We start from the raw sequence: 21,523 nt of genomic DNA, 5'->3' as shown, positions 1-21,523 counted from the left end.
CCCTGCCCTCAGCCCCTGTGTCTCAGTGAAGGAAGGACTGACAGCAGAGGCACTGCTGTCCTGACACTCACGGTCTGCCCCTCTGATTTTATGAATTCTATACCACCATTATATGAACAATCAGTTGAATTCCAGTATAATTTCAATCTACTTCTCTCACAGGTATTTATTAAGGGACTATCTAATATCTAGTATCAAAGGGATGCTAAAGCAGAAATATCTGGCAAATTCATCATTCCAAATTTATCATTCAACATTACTGGAGAACCTTTTAAAAGCACATGGTTTAATTTGCTGGGATGGCAGGTCTAGGTCACCTAACCAGCTGTGTGAATTTGTCTGAAAAACAGACTTAAAAATATGCAGCTATTTGGGTCCTTTAATCACAAATTAATTCCAAAGCCCTCATGGTCCCCCATCACCTTGAACAAGGAATCAGCAATGAACCAGCAAGCAGCACTGTAGGTTAAGGACAATTCAAAGAACACCTGACAAAACTATCACAGGCTACAGTGATATGTCCTTGCATTGCCTTCCTATGCTGAAGGTGCAGCCTCTTCCCCTACTCACAATAATCCAAAAATCCTACAAGTCATGCACAAACACTTCACCATGTGCAGAGATTGCAGTCATTAGTAATGGCAGCACAAATGCATTTTCTTATCAGAGTATGTTCCAGGCATCTCTTTTTATCAGCTGCTAAGATACTGTAAATTCCACTGGTTTTCTTCCCCTCAAGAACACAAAGTCTACAGCAGGATTTAACTCTCCTGTCCTCTGCTGGAGATGTCAGGTAGCATTACCTGGGGCAGAGACTTTATGCTGGGCAGGAAACTCAGCTTCCAGTCAAAGCAGAGAGGAAACCAAAAAATGGCAAATTTTGAAGCCAATTTGAGAGGGGGTAGATGTGTCTTTGGGTCTGTTTAGTTTGTTTTTTTTTTTTTTTTAAACATGGTCATCTATAGATTTGAAAGCATTTCTATTTCTTTATGAAGCAGAAGTTTCATTTCTTGTGTTCTCTCTTGAAATGGAGACCAGGAAGCACCTGGTGCATTCTTCTGTTCCTGTCCAACAGGGACACCACCAACAGAGCCCCACTGTACAGGGACACATTTGCTCAGAAATCAAATTAACTGCAGCACTAAAAGCAGAGCAACACACTGCAAATTCATTCCTCAGCTCCCCAACACCAAGCTTCCCTTCAGGGTGTTTACACAACCTTTGTCTTCCTGAGGCCATGGGCATCACCTACCAGTCCAGCCTGGCCAAACAAGAGCTGCACAGCAGTTTTGCAGGCTCCTCTCCACGTGGAAGGGCAGACCTGGTTGAGCACCTCAGTGACAGGGGAGTCGTCCCGGGGCGTGAGTCCATTGTGGCACCCAGCTTCCTTGATCAGCTGCAGCATTGTGTGCTGCAAAGAGAACAAACACTCTGTGCTACCAGCACACCACTCACACATGGCACCAGCAAGGCTTCCAGATGCATTTCTCATTGTTCTACATCTTCCCAAACTGCTATCATGTCTGCAACCTCTTTGTATAACAGGAGAGTTTCACTGCAGAACAGAAATATGGAAGATTGTCTCTGCTCCTTGGAACACAACACTGCTCCAAAATCATAAACTGTATTTCTGCTCATATTCCTGCAAACCAGTTTAATCAAAACTACAAAAAGCACTGCAAAGACAACAGAAAAGCACCATTTTGAGCACTTATTATTTCTAATAAGAAATAATAGATTATTTCTTATTAGAGTATTTCTTAATATAACTTGCTATTTCAACTCTTTCAGGAGCAAGGAACTGGGTTTATCTAGAAAAAGTGAAAGTGCTGATTAAAATTGCCCAAATTACTTCTGAATAATTTTTCCATTTGTTTATTTTCCATTTGTTTATTCTGAAAATACAATTAACATCTCCATAATTTAAAATTCTATTAAAAATTGATTCCAGTTTGTAGGATGACATCAAAAGGAGCTCTGTTACAAAGTAATTTTTTCAAGTACCTCCCTCAGTAGCAGGCTGGGCTGACTTGTGCACCTAAGGAGATGAAGGCTCTGATATGCATCACTGGCTGGGGAATCTGTAAGGGCTCACTCTCCTCTGTATTTCTTCATAGCTAACACATCTCTTTCCAAAAAGTTCCCAGAAGCTTCACTGCACCCTAGATCTCTATTCCTGTTATGCCTGTGCTTCTCTCATATTTGACCAAAATTGCTCAGATGGTCAAAATGTTATCACAAACAGGTGTAGCCCTACAATGTTATCAACATCCTGTTTCCACAGGAAGCCAGGCTGAAAAAAAGCACTTTTAAACACAGGTTTGGCATGGAACTTCCATTACTGTTGTTCTCTACATTTTAATGAATTCTACTCTTTATTTGTGTGGTTAATTAGGAGTTATTACCGTTTTCAGCTTCAGGTTTTCTGCTGCAGACTCATTGAAGGAGATTCCTTTCAGAAAATGGGATCCAATCTGCACAGGGACAGTGGGCAGCTCACACTGGATGGGCTGAGGTGGAGTTTGTCTCCTTCCTGTTTGCTGAGCTTCAGCCTCACTGCAGCAGCCCTGCAGGGCAGAACACATCCAACAGAAGAAATGAAGACATTAAAAAATCCTACCATGGGCCCAAATGTTTGTGTATTTTTCAAGGTGAGGAGGGATGAAAGAGAGCAGGTTTAGCAGATCCTACCTGCAGACTTGCTTCAATTGCTTTTGGGTTCAAGTGGAAGCCAGCCTTCATTGCATATTCACAGTGACCCAAGCTCTCCAGAGCCACCTTGTAGGCCTGCCATGGAACAGAAATTGAGACAGCACAGGTGTGTCAGCAAGGAAGGAAGCACAGCCACTGTGTTGGGTACAAGGATTTACCCCTCTCAGGTCTATGGCACACACACATTTATCATGCCACACTCCAAAGCTGCAGCTCCCAAACACCTGTGAGCTGCCTGTGTGCACAATTCTGCAGGAGCACACTCCTCCCCTATTGCACTCCTTGACCCACTGACTGCACCACATGCACATGAAAGCAGCAGACTTGAAAAACCACCTGCAAAGCACTGTCAATTTTCATGTTTAGCTCTTTGAGCTGATGTTCAGGGATGGCCACAGTCTGTGAGCAGAAAAGCTGCTGAACTTCAATTCCTGCCAAGCATCCATCACAGCCTCGTTCTCGCAGTCGAGACGTGGCCTGCAATGGAAAATAAAAACCCAGGGTGAGGAGGGTCAGCACTAAACCAGGTCAGGCTTAATTAAATTTCAGAAAAGAACAAAAAAAACCACACAGACTTTAAAATCTTCTACAGGAGATGAGAAAGCACCTGGGGGAAAGGACTTGGAGGAGACTTTATTATAACTTATTCTCTTCTACTGCCACTGTGGAAGCAGAACTGAAGGAACCTGCACAGCACAGGGGTGCTGCAAGCACCTGGGCTCTGCATTGTTTCTGTTCTATTTCAGCTCCCTGCCAGGACCAGGATCCTGTTACACAGCCCACACCATGGGGACAGACTTGTGACTCCAACACAAACAGAAATATGTTAAATCATGTCTACAAACACTCCTGTGCTCACAGGATGACACATTTCATAAAGTTTGGGTGATTACTGTGGTGCAATTTGAGAAGTGCCACACAATGCTAAATCAGCTTAGCACAGCAAGAAAACAACTTTGCGTAGTATAATTTTAAAAAGAAAAAATAAGCCAAATATCTACTTCTAGCTGTAAAATCCTACATCACTGAGCAGGATAAAGCAGGCAGATGTGGGTTATTTTCCAGTCTAGGAAGGAGTCTTGCTCTAAAGCAGGATGTCCAAACTGAGGGCTTCTGGTACCACAGCCAATGGACAGACAGGGGCTCACCTGACAGACAGAATTACTGCATTTCCCAAAGTCAACCTGAAGGAGCAAAACCAGTTCTGAGCTACTGACAAAGCATCACCTTAAACTTCACTCTGGAGCAGCAGTGTTATGCCAGAGAGGGTGATTTTATAGGAAAACAGTGGATTGCCTTCCACTCCAAAGGAAAAAATTGGCAAAGATTTCAGTATTTCACATTCCCCTATCAAAATTATTTATATTAGTCTATCTAATTATAAGAGAGAGATTTTATTTATTTAGAAACCATGTATGTTTCTTATGCCATCCTGATACCCTACACAAATACTCCAAATCATTCATTTCAGTCAATCGAAAATTGAGAAGTTTCTGCTAATGTTATTTTGGAACTATGGAGAATCTGTATTTTATCTCTCTCCTCCCCATGTATGTTTAATACAGGATTTAATTAGTACAATACTTGTACAAAACTATTTTGAAATATAGGTTTTGTATTTCTGAAAAACAGAAATAGGTGAAGTGGGATGCTCAAAAGGTAAAAAATAAAATTTAAGCCCTTGATTCTGTGAAGACAAATTTAATTTTAACCACAGTTTAAATAAATTTGATAGCAATTGCAGGGCATTTCTAGAAACTGTAGTCGTTTTAAGAAGCTAAGTACATGACACATAAAATTAATTACTTTTATGCCAAAGAAGTACAGCTGTACCAGGATTAGACCTGTTACAATTATCTGCAATACACCTAAAGCACTCCCAAATCCCCATTTTACCCAGTGAAACAAATTTATGCTGCAGTAAAAATCACAAATAATCCCTCTGCATCCATGTAATTCATTTGCTTTCCTGTACCTTGCAGATGTCAGTGATAAATGGAGACCTTGACAAGATTTCTGCTCAGGATGAGTAACAAACCATGTGGGCCAAATGAGACTGCACAAGCTCGTGCTCCAAGTGATCTGGATTTGGGGAAAACACACACTCTGTGTCTGAATCCATTCTATCTATCAGTCTCCAGGTTTCAGCAGTGCCAGGGACAGCAGAAAAGCTCATAAATCTGAATGTCTTTATAAAGTCCTGGTTTGGGCTGGCACAGCAAGGATTCCACAGTGTCAGGTGTTTGTGAAAGCACAGGTCCAGAGAGTGGCACATTTCAGTAACATGGTCACATACCAACAATGGATGGATCAAGCAACACCAAGCTTAGCATGAAGACAGAAGTGTTAAAAATTACCACAAAGATTTTAAAATAAAGAACAGAATTTGTGCTCAAAATTTGAGAGAAATAGACACTATCTGGACTATTTTTCATCAAGATTTTGCTTTGTTTTCACAAAGACTTGTTGAGGTTTTATTTTTAATTCCCTCTGTCTGCTCCATTTGATAATAACAAAAATCTGTTTGCATTGTGTGTGTGCTCCTTGTGCACAACCCTATCAGAAAGAAAACTTTACACAGGGCAAAGACAGTGCAGTCATCACGTGAGTAAAATTAGTAAAATGAGTTTTAGTGTCTGAAACCAACTGTGCCACATTCCCCCCTCCAAATGCAGCCTGGCTTTAAAATCAGGTATTTGTTCCTCTGTTAGGACACCCAGGCTGACTTTAGGTTTCCCTAAAACCCCTGTGCTTACAGCAAGCCCTCCATACCTCTGCTGCTCCTCTCCAGGATCTTATTGCATCTTCCAGCTCATTTGTGGGGCTGATATTTGAGGCTCCAGTCCCACTGATGTTCTTCCTCTCCTGAGCCACAGCCTCAGCAAAGCAGGAGTGAGCCACTGGCTGCACCTTCTGCAGAGCCTGCGACAGGAACTGGAAGTGGACCTGCATCACGGTCAAGAAACATCGCCCCAGAACCTGTGGGGACAAACAAACCACTTCAAGCACATGGAAGAGATCATGGAAGTTTCACTTCTTGCTTTTTGTTTGGTGTTTGGGGTAAGGAACTGCGCTAAACCCTGATTTTTTAAATTAAAATAATACTTCAGATCATATGGCATGATATTTAACCATTTAAGTAAAGTAATAAGTGAGCATTCGTTTCTATGAATGAAGGGGACACCAGAATAACTCTGAGTCATTTTTAATTCTGTACTCAAGTTCTGACTACTTGAGGAATGAAAAGCTTGCTCAGTTACTTGGCAAAATCAGCACAAAAATGGGAATAGCATATTATCACAAGGACCAAGCCAACACCAAAACCCACCTGCACAAAGCCCTGGCTGAATTTCTGATAAAAACCCAAAACAGCAACAACAAAAAAAGAATTTCAAAGCGTTTCTTTTATGGAGCTCATCACACAAAGCCTTTAAAATGTGCATTTGACTTTGATTTATTAAAAAAGACTCTACTTGAATTCCATTTTAGGAATAATTCATAAAATACACAGATAATGTACAAAGCCATGCTGCCTTGGAGCCATTAAATCATCTGCCTTATTTTCAGCTACATTCTTCTGGAATAAAACTATTCAGACCCAATGTATGTTCCTGGCAGGACTCTGCAGTCACAGCACCAGTTATTTGCATTTACTATCTCCTTCAGCAGAACCGGTGGTGGCAATGCTTTTTTCCACTGCATCCAGACTCCTTTTGACATTCCATTCTGGTTCCATCACTTCCCTTCTTTGTACAAGGCATAAAATTAAACATTTTTGGTACTTTGACTGACCTCTGAAAGGGGAGCTTGCCTTATTAAAGAAAACAGTCAGCAAATGATAAAATAAAGAAAACTCCAACTTTCCTGGGTATGAGATTAGAAAGATTTATAAGAAAAGTGCAGGAAGAGGCAATTGGTGACGTGAATTATTTCTGTGTAGGAAGAATGCAATTCTCAGGGGAAGATGAAACTAGCACTCATTAGGAATTTCAAGCTGATTAAATTTCAAAGAATATTTAAGGTACAAAGGTTGAAGCTTCCCCAGCCTGGGAATAATGCTCAAAATAAATAAATTATTTAGGTTTTAAGTGGCAGCACGCAACATTCCTACTTATAACTTACAATGTTAAACAGTGGAGATAACTAAGAACATCTGCTTTACTGAACTTTTATTTTGTTTGAAAAAAATCCATTCCAGCTTTCCTCCAGAATGGGTAAGGGTGGTTTAAAATGCTTCACTATCAAAGCGGTGGAGGAGATTTTTGGAAAAAAATCAATTTCAACTTTCCTCCAAAATGGGTAAGGGTGGTTTAAAATGCTTCACTACCAAAGTGGTGGAGGAGTTTTGCACTGTTAAACATTCCCTTTGGATGGACAGGAGATCCAAATTCATTTTAAAGCTGTAAAGAGCTCACTGGGTCAGATTTTCCACCAAAGAGCCCCAACTTTGCCTTACCCATCCCTCCCCACCAGGGCTGGGCACTGACCCCTGTGGGAGCAGACAGGGAACCTCTGCACACCCTGACCAGCATCAGCTCATGGATGCAGCTCTCCACTGCTACAAACACCAGCAGGGCTTTTTCAAGTTTATTTGCCCCACTTTCCATGCAGGAGTGTGTGACTGTCCTCCTTCAGAGCAGAACAAACACAAACCCTCCAAACTGTGCAGGAATCCAAGCTGAACTGGAATCACCTCAGGTGTCACCCACTGAGATTCCCTGGAGTGGTGATGTTCCCTTCATTCCTTAGATTCATTTCTATTCCATCATGAACTCTTCAGCTTCCAAACGTTTTGTCCCACAGGGCTCAGCTCCAGCACCTTCACTTCCCTGGCCTGAGTCAGGCAGGACAGCTTTGGTCAGCTTTTGTCCCAGCACAGCCTCACCTGCAGCAATCTCTCTCCTCCTGCAGCTGCAAGCAATGGGATGTTTGGCTCCCCACCAATGGGAGCACCAGAGATGAGGGGTCAATGTTGCTCTGTCCCACTTTATTCTCCTAATGGGGACACACAGTCAACTCTGGAATATTGCACTGGACAAAGTGCACACAAAATTGCCACTTTTATTGCAAGCAGGGATGCCATACAAACTGCCGGGCAAGAAAATCTTGTCCAACAGATTCCTTACAAGAGAACACCACCAGTAATAAAGCAGCAAATAGCAGGTGTCAGTCCCCCACACTTGATACAAACACTGGCTTGCAGTTCTCCAAGTGCCATTTTATGCAGTAAAATTTTCTTCTTTTTTCCCCTTTTTTTGGCTATTTCCTTAAACAAGAATTCTCAAAAAGTCAAACACTACAACAGAATTATTCAGTGGTTTCCCCTGAGTGTCCTTGGTGGCACAGCCTGGCTGCCACTGAACTGGTGTGCCCCTTTATGAGCCAACAACCTTCCTGTACATTGCCAGAAGTGGGCAGAATATTATTCATTATTATTTCTACAGAATATTATTCATTTTTACAGAATATTATTCATTTCCACTACCCAGCAGTTCCAAGGAGGGATCTCATGAACAGAACACCTCCAAGGGAAGGCTCAGTCCTGCCCATGGGCTGGAATCACCTGCAGGCTGAACAGGATTCCAGCAGAAGCTGCAAGGCTTGGGAAACCCAACAGACTCATTTCTCCCAGCAGTGACCCTGAAATCCACTCATGATAATCTGATCTTGACAGCTACTGAAGTGGCCACTATAATTTAGCAGAAAAACAATTAAGTGTGAAACATTTTAAAAATAAAAAGCAGAAATTAAAATGTAAGACAAGATATTTTTTTGCTACCAACAGTTCCTCAACACAAAGGAGTCTGGAGCCAATCCCTGAAAATCCCAGGAAAGAATAATTTAAAAAAATAGTTAAATTTAGCTTTACAATGTTTGCTAAGGAAACATTGTAAAATATCTGAGTAAATATTAAATATTACATTTAATATTTACTCAGCTATTTTTGTCTCACAAGATTCTTGTTCAAAAAAATCTTAGGTTATTTTATACACATAAAAGTCAAAAATTAACTGAATTTAATACAAAACAGAGCAGCCAAGGATATACCAGGTTCCCATCCATGCTTCCCTTTTGTACAGTAAGGCAATGGGGACATTCCTCTCATTACTGCCACTTCTAAGACAATACACAAGCCCTGGGTAACTAAAAGTAATTCTTCATATTTTGCAGCACTGAGGCTTCTGCAAAACTTCATAAGAGATGGAGAAATACACTTACTTTTACCAGTTTTGCTCCTCCCTATGAATTTGCTTTAATGCTTTTATTAAAATAGAGAGTCACTGCATTCCCCCAGCTGACAAACAGATATGGAAAACACTCTCTCATTTACCCTGATTTCCAAGCTGTTCCTCACCCAAGGCACAGAATACACAAGAACTCAAAGGTGTTTGAAAGGAGAAGAGAAAAAGAAGAAAATAAAAACCAGCATTTGCATTTCTGAAATGAAGAAACCTTGGGAAACTCCATCTGCCACCACACTTTGATCAAGAGGAGTCACCTCCTCACACAGCCTGGCAGGCAGTTCTGAACTAGCAAGCTTTGTTCTAAGTAACAACAAATAAATAAATTAAAAACCTCATCCTGTGGTGCTATAGTCCAGGGTGCACAACAGCTTCCAGTCCAAATTCAAGTCAGTTTTGTTCACCCAAACTAAAGTTCTCTTCATATTGCCCTCCCTGGGGCAGAGCCCATCACAGCAGATAAAACACCTGAGGAAAGCCACAGCTCTGCCTGATTCCTAAAGCCAAACCTACTCTGCTTGGACTTCTCATTCCTCCCAAAAACTGCAGCCTGTGTTAAGCCAGGTTTAGGAAAACTGCATTTTCCTTAGCTGGGCTCACACACAGAAAGCCTCATTGTCAGGTGCTTCTCATGAATTTGGGGTTGTGCCCCAGTGCACCCTGAATTACAGAGGGAGCACCTCTGCTGCCCCTGTTCCTGTGACACCCTCCCTAAACCAGAGCCCCTGCAGGGCCTTGCTGAGGCTCTGCTGCCCCTCAGGGCTTTCACCACCTCCCAGTTCTCTCTCAGAGCTGTGAATTCTTTCAGTCACCCATAGGGAAGCTGACAAAGCAACTTCAGATACACCTGTACTCCGCTCCTGGTATTTTCCAGGGAACAATTCCACTGCCTCCCACTCTTCCCCCATCACTTCCCTGCTCAGTAAACTCTGATGAAGTCAGGCAAGCCCTTTATGTTTTTCTGCTTACATTGTGAGTTTTTTAATCCTGCTGGCAGTTTTATGAAATGTTAACTTCTCTATCCACCAGGGGGAAAAAAAGCAAACCACTTTTAAAATTGAAATTTCAGCATCAACAGCTGAGTTTTCAAATCCCAGAAAAGCTCAGTGGGAGAGGATCTCACCAGGTCACCCTTCTGTCCCTAGCAAGGAGAAATTTCACCTGGGTCAGTTTTGCCAGAGGCAGGTTTAACCTGTTCTGTCAGCCCTGCTCCCTACCCTTTGTAGCAATCCACATCAGTGCTCCACTAACATCACAAAGGGTTTCCACAGCATCTAATGGGAATCTTTCCCTCTGAAATTTAAGTTTCTTGCTCCACTTACATGGACATGAAGAACAGACACTGACAAGTTCTGGCAGCTTCTCACATACCTGAGCAATTTTGATTTTCCTTCTCAGCCTCTCTTTTGCAGAGTCCATCTTTTCAATCTGTCCTTATTTCCTGCATGTCTGATCACTCTTGCTCCACTCCTCTGGCTCCCTGTTTCTCCAGCAATGCAGTACACCTGCACTGCTCTGTTTGAGGCCATAATAACCAGTGAAGAGTTCAGCTCATGGCTCTTGCAGGTTAGAGCGTGTTAAATACATGGTAAATGTCACTTTGCACAACAGCAGCAGTGATTTATTATTTCCAAGTGCACAACACTGACTCTTCCCCAACACATGACTCCCACGAGCCCTGGGACTGCTCTCCAGACCTGCTGCCCACTGGGCTCCACTCCTGAGGCTGAAAATGTCCATTTAAATATTGCAACATTCATCTTTCCCCTCTGAATTCCATCCCAACTGCAAAACTCACTTGGCCAAGATTATTTTTAGTTCAGCAGGTCTCCCAGCACACTTGTATCCTGTGCTTTCAAATCACCTACAAGCAAACACATTCCTGTACTGGCCTCTGCCAAGGTCCATTCCAGCAGTGAGCAGCTGCTGCTCCCTGGGCACAGCCACCCAATTCTGTGCTGCAGCATTCACCCACCCACAGTCCTGAGGGACCCACAGAACACCCACAGGAGTCTCTGTCAAACCCCTACACTCTGCTGCTGCTTAAGCCAAAGCAGAACACAACACTGATCTCATTATACAGAAGTGCCCATAAATCTCACATTTTGACTTTTTTCAAAGCCACATGTAAGATGCAGTTTTAATTAAGAAAAGACAGCAGAAGTGTGATGAGAAGTGCTGGGGCAGCCCCAGAGGTGCAGCAGAAGGCCCAGGAGCAGCTGCTCTGCTCAGCCGGGAGCTCTGGGCAGGGAGGGAGCACTGCAGGGCAGAGCCCAGAACAGGGCTTAGAACTGGCCAGGTAAAGCTGGGACCAAAGGAAGATTCTCTGCCTTTAGGCTGGCAGGATGGCACCCACCTGGCACAAACACTGCTCTGCTCCTCAGCTCCCTGCTGAGCAAACCCTCCCTGGGCACAGCCAGCAGCACCTCTGCCTGCCCATGTGGCAAAAGCAGCTCTGCTGAGGCTCCAACACTGGGAAGGACAGCGTGTCCAAGCCCACAAAAACCCCCAGAAGACACCTAGTGCTTCATATGTTTTTGCTTTTTTTAATTCAGAAAGTCTTTCAGCACATCTATTATGAAGATCCATTAATTACATAAACTCGCTCTTTTTTGTATACATTGCTATAGCTTTAAAGAGTGATATTATGGAATTGTCTTTAAAAATACCAACCTACAGAAGACATTTATAGCACATATATATCTTACTCCATTTTACACCAAGCATCCAACACTGAGAACTGTAGTACACAACTGCAGGCAGAGCTGACTGACAAACTGCACCCTCCCTAAGGACTCCATCTGAAGTGATGGAGAAGCTAGAGAAAGCAGATAATGCCTGACAGGCACAAACATTCACTCTGACAAAGCCACCTGAAACCTGAATCAAAACCAAGAGAACTTAAAGTAGGTTCTCCATTCAGGATGCAGTTCTGAAGGAATAACTCTGCAGATTGCTGCAAAGTGAAGAAATATGTCAAAACACAAGGAGCTGCTTAAAACTGCAGGGATTTATCTGTGACTATCACTTGGCACTGCCTGCTAGGCAACACATTTAGTGGAGGAGAAATATCCAGACTTTCCCAGGCAGGCATAGCAGGAAGCTGGGGATCCTCTCTGAATCTGACTCTTGGGTGCTCACTGCCAGCATAGGAACATTGCAGCAAAGTCATGACAAATTTTACAGCACTGGTATCTCACACAGTGTGTTATTTTCCTCTCACAACAGTTCAAAAATATAAAAATATTCTAAAGAGTGATAAAATCACTCTTTAGTCAACGAATATATAGTTTTACTGAAACACTGATGACAACATGCTACTCCCATGTGCTCAGGTTTCTCCTTGGTATTATCCACTCTGAGGGAAGTGTAGGCTGATTCAGAATAGGATGGCATAACAGTTTTAGAAACATTGGCTAACATAAACTAGAAAATGGTTTAAAACTTTTGTCTAGTTGGTTCTTCTACAGAAATACCTATTAAATACCTAATTAGCACAGATGGAGGTCAGATCTCATAAATGACTTGGTACTTTATCAGTATGTAAGAAATTAAGATTAAAAATCCCATCCATATGTGATGCTGATGGGAAAAGAAACTCTTTTCCCACAAATACACAGCAAGGTGGAGAAAAGTTTTGGTGTAGAAGGGATTTTGAAGAGAAATCCACTTAAGAAGGCACGATACAAATTCACATGCCAAACAGTATCCTCCCAGGTAACCTACCTCAATGTCTTGTAGGCTGAACTCTTTTTGATCTTTGAAGTTTGCAGCTCCTGCACTCAGCTCCATCAGCATTTTTGCTATTTCTGGTTTTATTGCTGCTGTGAGTCGACTGGCCGCTTCCATGACATGTTCCTGCACGTCTTTCAGTTGCATAGCTGCCTTGGAGTAGTGCGAGTTCCTGAACACGCCGCTGAAAAGGTCCGTGAGGAAAGTGCTCGTTCGGCAGAAGACGTTGAGCGCATCCAGGTACTTGGAGATTCCCTGCTGGATGTCAGCGATGGGAGTGGTGTGGGAGGCGGGGTGGGAGCAGCCGCCAGCAGCAGCTGGGGACACCAGGGGGGTGCTGGGGGACGCCAGCGGGGCGCTCAGGGTCCTGCCCAGCTCGGGCATTTGGTACTGCTGGTGTTGCTGCACCTTCTGCTTGGACCCGCCAAGCAAGAAGCGCCGCTTGTAGTCCATTTTGCTTTCTTGTGCACTGCAGCAATACATAAGTGAGTGCTTGTCCAGAGAGTTCTCCAATTAACAATCACTTGTCAGATTCCTTCCTCGGGATCTATGTACAGTAACAGCGCAGGACTGTGTACATAGGTTTCACAAAAGGCATTTCAGAAAGGCAAGCGTCTGTGTAATCTGTATCAGCACTGGGAATGGCAGCACATCTGCTGACTCCGTGGTTTCAATGCTGGGTGCAGTCCTGCTGCAGTTAGAAACTGTACTCAAAAAGCAAAGCCCAAGTGTCTCAGTACTGCTCTGTCCCCTGTGTGGTATCCCCTCTGCAGGCAGAAAAGCCAACTGGAGCAGAGAAGTGATCACCTACAAGTTCTTCAGGGCAGCAACATTGTCCCTTGCTGCTGCATCTACAAAAGTTAATTTTGTCAATGCCAGTAATAGTTTTAGAAGCAATACCTTAATACAATTCTCCCATTAGTAGCATCAGGAAAAATGGAGCAAACCACCGATCAACAGCGATTATAAAAGCAGTGCAGAGGCTCTTTCCTTGAAAAAGCAAATCCTTATGTCAGCAGATCAAATATCTTCAAATGTCTTGACAGATCCAGTCTGCCAACTCAATTTACTTGTAGTGTCTCTTCTTAATATTGGAGGGGGGGGGGGAAAATCTGGACTGTTTACAGAAGACTTTGCAAGTATAAGCTATTAAAAACTAGAGTGTTTGTTATTGCAAGCCTTCCTCCCCTTTCCCTGTGTGTTGAGGTAGTTGTTTCCGTTGTAACTTTAACAAGTGGTGCTTCCAGACTGGGTTTGCCCTCAATTGCAGACTCAGAACAAAAATGCACAAATGTATTTGTAAGGCCTCTAGGTCATTTCCTGTGAAGGGAAAAAAAAAAAAAGGTTATACATCAGAGGTTTGCAAGTTTAACTCCTGCAGTGTCCCAGTTCACATTTCTGGGCACACACTGGCAGCAACACCCAAGATCCAAAGGGGGAGAGCTGCACTAAGTTTAAAAGGCTGTGAGAAGCCAGAGTCATCCTGTGGCTAAACTCAACACTGGGATATTTTCTTGTTAATTCTTCCATTGTAGGCTGTCAAACTTAACAGTCTGCTTAATCCCCAGTGCAAGTCCTGCACAGTTAAGAACAGCAAAAGGTTATTACTGCAGAGCTCAAGGGGAGTTAATCACATTTTCTAATCTCATTCTTTAAAAATAATTTTAAAATGAAATAAATTAAAACTTTTTTTCATTCACCATAATTTATTGCAGAACTTCCCGTTTATTCTAATAGTTTACTAAGTCAACAGATACAGGTTCCTAGTTTTTTATTTCGTACAACAACAGACAAATCTGCCTGAGATTAGCAGGCAGATTAATGCTACCTGAGATTAGCTGAGAAATACCACATTCATGTCCCATTCCAGTGTGATGGGCAGGCAGCACCTCTCATTCACAAGGTGGTACACGAGGCACAACTGCCTAAGAACCTGACTGCTCTAAAGAGCACTCAGCACAGTCAAAGTGGGGAGGAAACACAACTTCTGTACTGCCCTGCTCCTGCTGGCACAGCCTGGTGCAGCTGGAGAGCCAAGGGCTCCTCAGGGCGCCTGCAGAAGGTGAGCAGAGCCTGGGCAGCGGGACAGGGATGAGATGGAGCACGAGGTGTTCAATAGCAGACACTCACACAGTGCCAGGACACATCAGAAGGATCCAACTCTGCCATCAGTCTGCCCAGTCCTAGCTCCAGTCACACTTCAGGCCACTCTCTCCCTCTCCCACACACCCCACCTGATTCTATCAAACAAGGACATCCTTCTCCTTACTGCAGCAATTGCAATGTCCCAGGCACTTGGAAGAATAATCCAGGAACCCTTTCATAAAACAACAACATGTTCATTTAGCTATTATATTTGAGCAATGAAATCTGTAGTAATATTGTCAGAATGGTTGGGGAAGAATTTCTTATTTCCATCTGTCTGAACACACACAATATTCATTCATTCATTCATTCATTCCCATTTTGGCACATCTGTAGGATACAAGCATCCCACAGATAAAGAAGGCAAAACACAGCAGGACAAAACATCCAGACCTGGCCAGTTTCACTCCCAATAAAACAGGATACAAGTTTTTTAGGAAATCATTGCTGCAGATGGTTCTATTTCAGAGATCTAGAGCAAATATTCTTTCTTACTGACACTTTTGAAAACCTAAAACTCAAAGAAACTCCCATATTCACTTCAGTATCCTTAAAGTACTCCAAGCTGACTACTTACCTCCCTAACTACTTCTCCCAATATTCACACTGAATGTGTCAAAATGCAAGAAACTCATTAAAACCATAATTTTCTAAGATGTCTTGATATCACATGCAGAGCTGAAAGAAATTTTCTCCTTGTTTGACAAGTTATGGAGGCTTACAGTGGAGAGCATGATTAAATTGGTTTCCTTGATTGCACACAAATGTAGAAGGAATAAGAGAGTTGGTTAATTTAAATGCAACATGTAAGTAAATTAATGATTGTTTTTCCTAAGTAGACATGAAATTTCTCATTGCAGAGGAACTTAAGAAATGATCATGAAAGAAAAAGCTAAGAAGGAAGGGTTTTCAAGCTCCAGGGTACTGATTTAGATGAGATTATCAGAGATGCACCTCAGCTCAGTGATTACACACAGAGCCTTTCAGGATCAAACACACTGAACTCATCATTTGGAATGGTCAGATATTTAGCCATCACATAAACCTGCTGCATCCTTTTAAAAGAACATAAATGCAGTGAATAGGGAAAAAAATGGTGGCTTCATATTTTCTACAGCTATAAACAAAAATGACAAACCATTGTGTTTTACTTCTAGTTTGTAGTCAAACTTGCAGGTACTTACTCAATTCTTCAGCTTCAAAATCCCTTGTAATAAAATCTACACAGAATCTTAAAGAGGACAGCTTGTCTCTTCAGCTGATATTTATTCAGAGAGAGGAAAGCTGCACGCCTCTACACCAGACATGTGTCTGAAAGCCACGTCTGAAACTCTGTAATGAGCTCTCTGACATGCTACATACAAACCAAACATTCCTCCTTTTGCATCTTCCCCTGAAAAAGTGAAGCACAGAGGGTTCCCACGCTCTGCCTTCCCTTCCCCACTGCTCTGGGTGTGTGCCCTAAATGTGAGGGCTCCACTCTGAACTGCAGGGACTTCAGCCCCATCTACCTCTGCCACCTTAGGGGGGAAAGTAACCAAGGGTTTCCTTCTAGTGATACAGCAACAGCATGTTATCACCCAAAATATAACATTAAGCTTGTACTTCATTTTGTGGAAAACAGAAATACTCACAGAAACCAAGTGAAGGAATTACCAAGAAAGTTACCATACCACGCCAAAAGGTATTTTAGTCCTTCCTTTATGTAACCAAAACCAAACAGTGCTGTTCAGGTACTATCAAACAGTAATATATAATTATAATGTAATATAATATATAATATATAATATATAATATATAATATATAATATATATAACATATATAATATATATAACATATAAAATATATATAACATAAAATACATAATATATACCTAGCTCCACTACCTTGCTTGGCAAAACACCACTGGAAAAGCCCAACATGCTGTTTGCATTCTCACTTCATTCCAAATTTAAGGAACTGCTATGAGTTTGGAATGTTTGAACTCCCAGAGAATCAGCTGCACAAGCTCCTCTAAAAATGGCCCCATTTGCATAGAGGAAAAAGAAATTGCAGGAAAATGAATGCAAATGCAAATCTACTCACTAATTTTTTTAAATGTAGCATCCAAATATTTTTGCTTGGGTACTTCCCAGGAAAATGCTTTTTCCTAACTTCACCAGTCACAAGAGATTTGAATACACAGGGAGGACTTTCAGACAAGTGGAATTTGGTACCCCTCAGTTTGTTTTGGACCAGCATGAGGAGTCCAATCCCCCATCTGTCCTGTTTGGGATTACCCTGCTATAAAAGAAGGCAACTTTTTCCCTGAATCAACACAAGAAACTGAGTAGAGGAAGCAATGCTTTAAAAAAAGTTCTGACCTCAACTTTAAAAACTGGCAAAAGTTTGCCTTCAGTTGGTGTTCTTTATGGATTCTGTTGTCCTTCCAGAGAAAAAGCGATAAAACACAGAAGAGTAAATTAGTCCAAAACACCTGAGCCAACTTTTTGGATATAACTTTTCATGCTATTTCATGCTGGTTTTAATTAGCTTGAGATACAGACTCCAAATCTCAGGATGAACTCACCACCGCACCCACCATTTACGTTAAACAAACTAAATCTAATTAATGTTCAAATAAAGCTAACTCCAGAAGAGACAAGCCAGAGCAGCCAGATTGCTTACCCAGGAACAGCCTGAACAAACAAACCCACGGTGAGGCCAAAAGGCCAGGAAGCTGCCAGAGCCAAGGGCCTCCTGTCAAAAACACACAGAAGTCTCCCTGACATTTAGAGATACAAATGTGGTGCAGATCCAAAAGTCACTCCACAAGGAAAGATGCCATTCCACCCTCCCAGTTCCTGCCACCAAGGTTCACATCCCACCCATCACTGGCCAGGCCACCCCATGCCCAAAGGTGAACACCTAAACCAAAGACATTCCATGTGGTCCTCAACACCTGCCCAGCCAGCTGGGAGCAGGAGAGCAAGGGAAACCTGCACAGCACGTCCTGAGGAGTGCTCAGTGTCCCTGTGTCCCTAGCACAGCTGGCTCAGGGCTGGAAGGGGGACCAGGGAACAACAATTTGTGTGTGGGCACCCAGCTGCAAAGAGCCTGGAGGGGAAAGCACGGCTGGGAAGGACATGAGTGACCATGTTCACAGGATGAGGAAGAGATGAGGATCTGCCTCCATCCTTCAGAACGCTGATTTATTATTTTATTGTATATATTATATTAAAGCTATACTGAAAGAATAGAAGAAAGGATTTCATCAGAAGGCTGGCTAAGAATAGAAAGAGAGAGAAAGGAGAGGGAGAGGAGGGAAGGGAAGGGAAGGGAAGGGAAGGGAAGGGAAGGGAAGGGAAGGGAAGGGAAGGGAAGGGAAGGGAAGGGAAGGGAAGGGAAGGGAAGGGAAGGGAAGGGAAGGGAAGGGAAGGGAAGGGAAGGGAAGGAGAAGGGAAGGGAAGGGAAGAGAAGAGAAGAGAAGAGAAGAGAAGAGAAGAGAAGAGAAGAGAAGAGAAGAGAAGAGAAGAGAAGAGAAGAGAAGAGAAGAGAAGAGAAGAGAAGAGAAGAGAAGAGAAGAGAAGAGAAGAGAAGAGAAGAGAAGAGAAGAGAAGAGAAGAGAAGAGAAGAGAAGAGAAGAGAAGAGAAGAGAAGAGAAGAGAAGAGAAGAGAAGAGAAGAGAAGAGAAGAGAAGAGAAGAGAAGAGAAGAGAAGAGAAGAGAAGAGAAGAGAAGCTTGTGTCTGAGAGTCCGAGCCAGCTGACTGTGATTGGCCATTAATTAGAAACAACCACATGAGACCAATCCCAGATGCACCTGTTGCATTCCACAGCAGCAGATAACCATTGTTTACATTTTGTTCCTGAGGCCTCCCAGCTTCTCAGGAGACAAAATCCTAAGGAAAGGATTTTTCATCAAATGTGTGTGTGACAGAGGTAGGGCACAGAGCTGGGCACAGCCCAGGGTGGCACAGCAGCACCTCTCTGGCATGGGGGGCAGGAAACAGTCAGGTATCCCCAACTACTTTTTGGGAGGTATTTCAAGACAGACATCACATTTTTAACTGGGAGCTGATTCATTTTAGACTCTCCCAAACTGAAGATGGATTACATCTACAAAACATATCTATTAAAAAATACTAGAAATTGGAATTTGAAATTACTAGAAATTGGAATTGGTCTGGAATTGAATTCCAGACCAGGGATTCAATATAAAAACAGTTCTAATTTCAGCAGCAAATCTCAACCTGATAAATTAAATTCTGACTTTGACTACAACTTCTCCACTATTCTCATCAATACACCACATCTATTTTTATTAAAATTGCCACAGGAATGGCACCTGTCTATTATATCCAATCCACCCATGAAGAGCAAACACATCAGATTAAATGTATGTGGGCTTTTAAAATTTGTTTTCATTTTCAAACACTGTTGTGAACACAAAACTTTTCAGAATAATACAAGAGCTGAAAAAAAAATGTTTCAAAAACCAACAAGAAGAGCCACCTTCAAGTAAAGCAGAAAATATGCACCCACCTCTGACACCAACCAAGTTATTCTGCACCACCTGGGATTTCTTACCAACACATCATAAATACTTAAAGCATGCAAATGCTTTTATAGGGGTTGACAGGTATTGATGATCTTCACCAGCAGGGCAAAGGAGGCTGAGGGTTTGTCCAGACCCACTCCCACAGCTGGCAGGATGCAGGCACAGCACCAGAGCAGCCCAGGAATGGCAGCAGGGACAGGACTCTCCTCACCCAGCCCCAGCTGCTCCTGGGCTGGAGCCACACATCCAGGGTGGAAAACCAGCACTGCTTTCCAGAGCTTTCTAATGGGGTGGGCTGCAGCCTCCAGGAGACCCAGGCACCTCCTGGATGGGCTTTTTTGTCACCCAAGTTGTAAAAATCTCCTATTAGAGAAGGATGGAGCAAAGTCAGAAACACACCATTATACCAAAATCATTTTAGCTCCTGTAAGCTCATGAATTGCTCATTGGGATTCCTTTTTGGCTGCTTGCCCAGAACAGTTGGAGGAAAAAAACCAAACCAAAACAAAAAAGTAGTCAAGTGAATCCTTAGAGAATCCATGAAGCTCCTGTTGGACACATCCTTCTCGCAGGGTGTCCCAGCTCCCTGGGGGCACAGGGGTGCCACAGCCACCCTGGCAATGCCCCCGTCCGTGTCCTCCCCGTCCCAGCAGTTGTATTTTCTCAAACCTGCCCAGGTAATAATGCCCAGTGCTAGAATTTGCAGAAAGGGGAAAATCCAGGGCCAAAGTGCTGGTTCTCTGCTCCTGTCACTGCAAAGGTGCTCATGGAATGATTCCTTTGCTCTAGAAGTCACTGGATTATGCTCATGAAGAACAGGACCCTCTTTCACTGATGTGCACTGAGATCTGTTAAACCAACAACCTGGTTCTATTAACTAAAAATACCAATTTCACCGATGATATACCTACCTAGCATTTATAGACAGTCTCTGAACTAATTTATTATGCTTTTTTCTGAGTTTTCTTCCCTTCAAAATGATGCTCCTTAAAGCAACCACAGTAAATTATTTGTGCTTATTTCTGTCTTCTGCATTTGTACTGAAAAATCCTGTTGGGGTGCATTTCTGTTAGGTGCCCAAAATGACAAGCAAAGACAAAAATATGTCCGTGCCCTGCCCAAAAATCCAAATAACCAACAATTCTGTCATGAAAACCACTCAGAAACAGAACTGGAAAAGGCTGAAGAACATCAAATTTGGGGAGTTAGGTAAGTGCTGAGGTTCCTGCCTGCTCAGCACTACACCACCTCACTTCCTTCAGACAAAAACCCTATAAACCTGTGTAACCACACTCCCTAAAAGATACACATGCAATGTAGGTGTCCCTCAGTCAGATTCAGACCTGCCAGCCCAGTGAAGTGGATTTTTCCAAGGCAGAGCCTACAGTCCATCAGGAGACTTCCTGCACATTGTTTGAAGTAAAACTCACAACACTTGAAATAGCACTAACTCCAGTCTCAGCAATAAGACATGACAGCAAAAGGAAGAGCTGGTGAAAGGAATGTGTTAAATCAGAGCTTCTTTCAGCCTTGTGTGCCTCAGCCAATATCAAAAATAGTGCCTGTGTCAGATCAGGATCACTGCTCCAACCCTCCCTTGGCAATAGGTGCTTATGTCACCTACTCTGAAAGCAGGACCAGCTCCCCTCTGGAAACAGAAAGGAAATAATGTCAATTCTTTTGGGATACAGCCTAACAAAGCCCCTGCACACAGCAAGAGAAATTCCCACACGTGACTGTCAGCCAGGGGAGACTCCATCTCCCAACAGGGTGCACTCACCACCACACTCCCCCAGCAGGGCTGGAAAATGTGCTGGGATGAGGAAAACCTCGTGGGACCAGACTGAGAACAAGCACAAGGAGCACAAATTTCAGCAGAAAAGGCACAGCTCTGCCTCCCAGAACAGCTCACCTGCAGAATTCTACAGGACTGCCCAGGAGGAGACACCTGTGCCCATGGACAGCCATCCACGGGGAAATAAACTGCCCATCCAAACAGGGGCAAAACTGCAGGAAGGATTTCAACCCAGGGACAGCTGACAATGTCTAGAAAATCCTGAGATTAAATTAACATGTTCCTGTAAATGATCTTTTTAGGCCACAGATTCCCTTCCTGCTGAAGGGAAGTCAGAAAGGAAAGGGTGAGCTAGAGA

The 21,523-nt window shown here is 42.9% G+C and overlaps 1 protein-coding gene across 2 annotated transcripts in view; it reads right to left on the bottom strand.

The window, feature by feature from the left end:
* Window positions 1–21,523, bottom strand: part of GARRE1 (granule associated Rac and RHOG effector 1) — a 61,013-nt gene that overhangs the window by 18,028 nt on the left and 21,462 nt on the right. For both annotated transcript variants that reach the window (XR_009275290.1, XM_058813324.1), the window contains exons 2-7: window positions 12,681–14,006; window positions 5,485–5,691; window positions 3,049–3,189; window positions 2,692–2,787; window positions 2,406–2,567; window positions 1,253–1,411 (exon numbers count right to left, since the gene is read on the bottom strand). Coding sequence is in view for 1 of the 2 variants with exons in the window: in XM_058813324.1 (XP_058669307.1) it covers window positions 1,253–1,411; window positions 2,406–2,567; window positions 2,692–2,787; window positions 3,049–3,189; window positions 5,485–5,691; window positions 12,681–13,169 (1,254 nt within the window). In the remaining variant the exon portion in view is untranslated. The remainder of the gene's footprint in view (window positions 1–1,252; window positions 1,412–2,405; window positions 2,568–2,691; window positions 2,788–3,048; window positions 3,190–5,484; window positions 5,692–12,680; window positions 14,007–21,523) is intronic.

The sequence above is a fragment of the Ammospiza caudacuta genome, chromosome 13, assembly GCF_027887145.1.
Source record: "Ammospiza caudacuta isolate bAmmCau1 chromosome 13, bAmmCau1.pri, whole genome shotgun sequence".
Lineage (NCBI taxonomy): Eukaryota > Metazoa > Chordata > Aves > Passeriformes > Passerellidae > Ammospiza > Ammospiza caudacuta.
Note: the sequence above shows the minus strand (reverse complement) of the source record. Positions and strands in the feature narration are given on the sequence as shown.